The sequence below is a fragment of the Salvelinus namaycush genome, chromosome 16 (assembly GCF_016432855.1).
Source record: "Salvelinus namaycush isolate Seneca chromosome 16, SaNama_1.0, whole genome shotgun sequence".
Classification (NCBI taxonomy): domain Eukaryota; kingdom Metazoa; phylum Chordata; class Actinopteri; order Salmoniformes; family Salmonidae; genus Salvelinus; species Salvelinus namaycush.
In genome coordinates, this window is record NC_052322.1 from 22,707,567 (window position 1) to 22,713,214 (window position 5,648).

At 43.5% G+C, this 5,648-nt stretch overlaps 1 protein-coding gene across 4 annotated transcripts in view; it reads left to right on the top strand.

Annotated features, from left to right (window-relative positions):
* LOC120061187 (ankyrin repeat and SAM domain-containing protein 1A-like) overlaps positions 1-5,241 on the top strand; it is a 112,866-nt gene extending 107,625 nt beyond the window's left edge. For 3 of the 4 annotated variants that reach the window (XM_039010794.1, XM_039010795.1, XM_039010797.1), the window contains one exon: positions 280-581. In XM_039010794.1, the coding sequence (XP_038866722.1) occupies positions 280-402 (123 nt within the window). In that variant the 3' untranslated portion in view covers positions 403-581. Of the gene's footprint in view, positions 1-279; positions 582-2,717 lie in introns of those variants that run through there. The other variant, XM_039010796.1, reaches the window with a different exon arrangement.
* Positions 5,242-5,648: the final 407 nt, after the last annotated feature.

A 5,648-nucleotide genomic window follows, 5' to 3' on the forward strand; every position in this document is an offset into this window, starting at 1 on the left:
TACTGTGCTTCAATGAGTCATCAGTTCCTGTCATGATCTCTCTGTTTGCACAACATGTTCAGGCACAATACACTGTTGTAGCGGTATTGTTAGAGAGGAGTAAAGATGGATTTTGTTTGGGCGCCAGGCAGGCTCCGTGCAGGATTTCACCACACCGTGATCTTAGAATGACTAACATGTAATTCAGCACATTAATTGCATTTATTTGTCTGTTGACTCTCACCCTAAGAAGTGTCAAATCCTGTATCTGAGCCCCCTCTGTGTCCCCTACCCCACCAGGTGGACCCGTTGGAACTGGAAGTGGACTCCCAGTCCCAGGGCAGCACCACGTGGCTGGTGGACCCTGTCCCCAAAGACTCCAAGAGGACCATCAGCACTAAGTACGAGACCACCATATTCTGAGTGGACCTGACACCTCTCCTGCCCTCTGCCCTTTGACCCTGGGCTTGACCTTCTGACTTACTGTACCTTTCCTCCTCCTTCTGTGTGCCTTTCACTGTGACTCTGCGTCCTGCCTCTTTCTCTGGGCCAGAACCCTCCTGCCCTCCTCTGCCTCCACCTCCTCTGTCTCCACCTCTCCTCTGCCTCCACCACCTCTCCTCTGCCTCCACCTCCTCTGTCTCCACCTCTCCTCTGCCTCCACCTCCTCTCCTCTGTCTCCACCTCTCCTCTGCCTCCACCTCCTCTCCTCTGCCTCCACCTCCTCTGCCTCCACCTCTCCTCTGCCTCCACCTCCTCTCCTGTCAGCTGAAAGACTCAACTTCTCTCCTCCCCCTGTCTGTTATTCAGTCTACCATTATGAGACCTGCCTCTTCTGTCCTTGCCTTGCCACTGCCTCTCCCCCTGACCACAAATCTCTTTGTGGGGACTAACTGGACAACCTCCTGGACTACACCCTGATCCCTGCTCCTTTTCGCTGTGTTAAACTGCTGACTCCTCTGGGCCCTGAATCGTTGCTCTGTGATCATCGTACAGTATGTTCCTAGGCATTTGGTTCCCCTTGCCTCTGTGAAGCATGATACTCTACCTTGTCCTTCCACTTCCCTCACATTGACACTGTTAGTTCTGCTTAAACTGTTCTAATGTATGGTGCTGTTATTCAGTACCCTAGCTATGATGTGTGTAGGACAGCTAATGTAATCCACAAATCCAGTCACTGATTCAGTTTGTTCAGTGGCTGCTATCTCCATTCTACCTACCTACCTCCCCACTCCTCACCATTCCTCTTTCCCTCGCCCCAAATTCTCTTAGGACAATCCTTAATTTTTCTATCCATCTATCCCTCCTTTCTTTTTCCTTTCTCCTCTGGGTGCGTTTACTGCGACGGCCACTGTGAGGCGCTCTTGAAGAACTTTCCCCTTCCTTGTTTTCTCTCTGTGAGAGACTCCCTGTTCCATTGTTGTAGTTCTATGCTCATTAGTAGGAACATTGCCTGTTTCTCTGCAAGGGGATGGAAGAGAACTCTGGACTAAACCCTAAGCCCCCCCCCCCTAGGATTGGTCCATTTGGGTAAACAGAGGGAAGGGCATGTTGATGCGTATCCTGTCTGATTTATTTTCGCTCTTTGTGTCGGTTTCCCATACTTAATCTGAGTCTGGGAAACTGGCACTCTGTGTTATGCTACCAAAGTAGGCTAGGGTCCAGCACTGTGATAGGAGATCTCTACTGGTAACTAATGGAGTTAACATTGATGGGGGATAGATAGGACACAGAGGTTCAAACAGATATAGATGTCCTCACTGTTATAGACAGCAGTGTGGGAAATCAATCTGAGCATGCCTTGCTCTTTGACTGAGAATTTGATATCTAGTGCAATCCTTATTTGGAGTGTCATGAAAACTTTGTGAATGCTTGGATGCTGGGGAAATATGTGCATCAAAGATGATATGACGAGAACTTAAATTGACTGTTTATTCAATAGAGTATGAGCCAAAATGCATGAATTCTGCTCTAGCCACCAGTAATAGACTTGGGTGACGGTTTCAGTCTAATTACCCAGCCTTGCCGGTAGATCCGTCAATATAGGGCTGATCGGTTATATTAACCTTCATGAGGAGGAGAGCTCATCAAATCTCACTGGAGAGGAGTGGTTAGGTGAAATGCGTCAAAAGAATAAACTGCTGTACCATCCATCTTTCCTAATCCAAGCATGTCTTAATGGACTGAAACATGAAGGCATAACCTTGTCAAGGCACATATTCTGTTTAGTTGGCATCTAGTCCATCCACTGTGGTTAAACAGAGGCTGATGTATATAGATTAAAAGTACAGCATTACATAATGTTGCTATACTTTAGGTATAGTGCATTCAGTGTTCTCATTTGAAATCATATCACTCTTTGCATCGATCAACATTTCTAACTCATCGCCATATTCCAAATAGTGCCACGATGCAATCAACCCAATGTCTGTTGAAAGTAAACAGTGAAATAGGGGACTTTCCTTTTTACCCTTTTTAATTTTCCTTCTTTTTTTTCACTACTCATACAGTTTCTCCTTTATGTTCATCATGTTGTCATTAATGACTGTCTGTGTTTGTTTTACTATTCACCCTGCCTCAGTCGATATTCAGTGCTAACATGGAAGCGGAATTTAATCATTATCTAGAAAAATCTGTTATTTTGATATCTACGCCATTTTGTTTTCAGTTGGCTCAGTTATGTTTTTACATTATTTTAACCCCAGTGCTGTGTTGGTGTGTGTCTCCCTTCCATGTAGCTGACTACCATGACCGGACACCCAGCCAGAGTGAGAGGTCAGGGGTGACCCATACCCATGGGGTTGTGTTGTGGGGCAGGAGGCATTTTTGGAACCAGGAGAAAGGCCACTTTCCATGCACCCTTCCTACCAGTACCACTGGAGACATGCTTGCATACACCAGGAAGGCCCTACCTCCTCTCTGACACCCCTGGCCCTCTCCTCATGCTCCACTCCTTCTCACCTCCACTGAGGTGTTCAGCTCCAGGGGTCAGCGCTGTAGCTCTGTATCACACAGACAGGAAGTCAGCCCCCAAGCAGTAGGCCCAAACAACCAATATCCTCACTGCATCCACTTACTTACACTGGAAAATGGACTCAATATGTCAAAGCTTGGTCAGTTATCCAGAGACTGAAAGGTGGGTGTTTGTTTGGTAGGCATCTCTTTCAATGTGAAGCACTCGACTTTAACATCCCTCCTTTTCTGTTTTTTTTTACAAATGGAAACATGTTTATCCTTGACAGGCCAGTGAATGCTGTTCAGACAGTGTATTTTATCTATGGGGGTTTGAGAGTGTCATGTTCCCAGTTGTTGTTTTTCCCTGACATTTTGTGACTTGTGTATCCATTCCATGAGAGTTGAAGATGGATGCTTCTCTAGATCGATCCCTCAGAGGGGCCTTTCCCATACACTTATATGTGTCTTCGCTGAGGGCTACGCTAAGCTAATGTTTACTCTGACAGGGAATTTTATTAAGGTACAGACAGTGGTAATCAACATAAAAATAATTTTTTGAGAAAAGAAGTAGAGATCTACCTGGATATCTCACTGGGAAATGGGAGACCGATTTAGATAAAGGAACGCATTAAAGTTGTCCTCGGTATGCTATACTCACTAGGGTACGATTGGGTAGAATAATTACAATGCGAGATGCAGCAGTACACTCACAGGCTTTCACATGTCCATCCATTCAAGCACCGGGTCAGTTACATCAAAGCATCGCTTTATCTTCATTTTCTCATTCATAACATACAGAACTGTGATAGTTAACGTAATAGTGTACAGGAGGAATAATCTGACATGGATGAAGTTTGGAGGGCTGTTCAACTGACACTACAGCAACTTTTAAAAACAGGGGAAGTGTCTTTTTGTATGTTTAAACTGTTCAGTTACTGGAAACTATAGGACCTGTTAGGAGGTACTGTGATGGCCTTTTATTCCCCCTGATTCGATTTGATTTATTTTAAACTAGTCAATGCAGAAAACCAGTCCTGTAAGATTTTAGGTACAATATGGTACAATGTTTTCTCCCCATATGGTATCTCTCCTGGTACGTTGACTGTTTTGGGTACTCTGTGGTCAGCTGGAGTGTTGAGCCTCTGTGGGTACATAGACTAGCTATATGGTACTCACTCTATATGATACAGCTGTCTTTAGCTGGTTGATGTGAGCGCCTGCAGCCATCAACCTGGTCCTGTGTCCGCGTTTGCACATAAGGATCATGGGTAGTACAATGGGACTATTCTGAGGATATTAATGAAGACTATGATGATGATAACAATGATATTGGATTGTAAATTAATCTCTAGCAGTCGGTATTTTGATACTTGAATGATTTTGTTTTTATAGATATCTATGTATATGTATGTACCTATGTAATTGTTTTGCCACATTTGTAAAAAGGACTGTCTTATTAAGTTCAACATATCATGATACTGTTAGGTTCTAATTTTGAGTAAATAACTCACGGACACTAGAGAAGCTTAACCAAGTTGAATTCTTCCCAAAGGGTTGTTACAGCTGTAATTCAGACACCGACATGGCTTCCCCAGTGGTAGTATTCATACCCCACTTTGGGTGGAGTCTCCTTATCTCTAAACATTGCATCATTCTTGCTAAGCAGGGAGCTAAGTGATATGAGCCTTCAACGGTTTCTCCCCTTATCAGTACTGCCACATGCAATTGTGTTCCCTGCACTCAGCCCCTCCCAAGCTTCATTATGGCACCCCTCATGTCTCTTTAGTACCTAATGTTCCTATACTTCTGAGTATAACAATGTTCAAAGTTTCACCCCGATTCCAACAATACCCAACGATTGAAAACAGGCTGAGAGAAAGAACTCAGAGAGACATCACTACAGAAACAAAGAAAAAAGATTGTAAATGACCTTGGGCTTCCAGTCCTTTTTTATGATTATTATTTTTCATAATTGTACAACTAATAAATGAAGAAATTATGAACCAGATTCCTCTGGTCTTTTTTCTATGTACTTGACAATCATTCAGCCATGAAGAAATTCATACTGTTCTTAGTACTGTAGGCTCTGATTAAATGTGTGTAGTCACAACAAGACAGAGAAAAGGTAATGATGATAGTATGATGAACCAACATGATCACGTCTTAGCATGCATGGTTACCTGACAGGCTTGGTGTTGCATCTACTGACTCATTCAATTTGATATTCAGACAGTTACCAAAGTGAAATCCCCATTGGACGTCAGTGGTTAATGTTTACTGAAGACCTGGATAGTCAATAACATCTCTAACTACATTTCTATAGAAATGTTTTGTTTTATTGCTTTATACCTTAAATGTGTAAAAGCTGAATTGTCACGTGCTTGTTGGGTGTCAAACCTGTAAGAGCTTGTATATGAAGGGGAAATGCAAACCAGTGACTGTGATGAAGGGTGGGTGTTAGTTTTGCATCGCCCGGAGCCATGAGTGGGCAGAGCTTGCACATTTTAGACCATCTATTGGTTCTTAAGTGAAATATCCACCTATCCGGCGCACTGCAATGCAAAACGAGCGTGCCGGTATTTTTCAAGACAAAGCTCAATCAATCAAATGTATTTATAAAGCCCTTTTTACATAAGCCGATGTCACAAAGTGCTGTACAGAAACCTAGCCTAAAACCCCAAACAGCAAGCAATGCAGATGTAGAAGCACAGTGG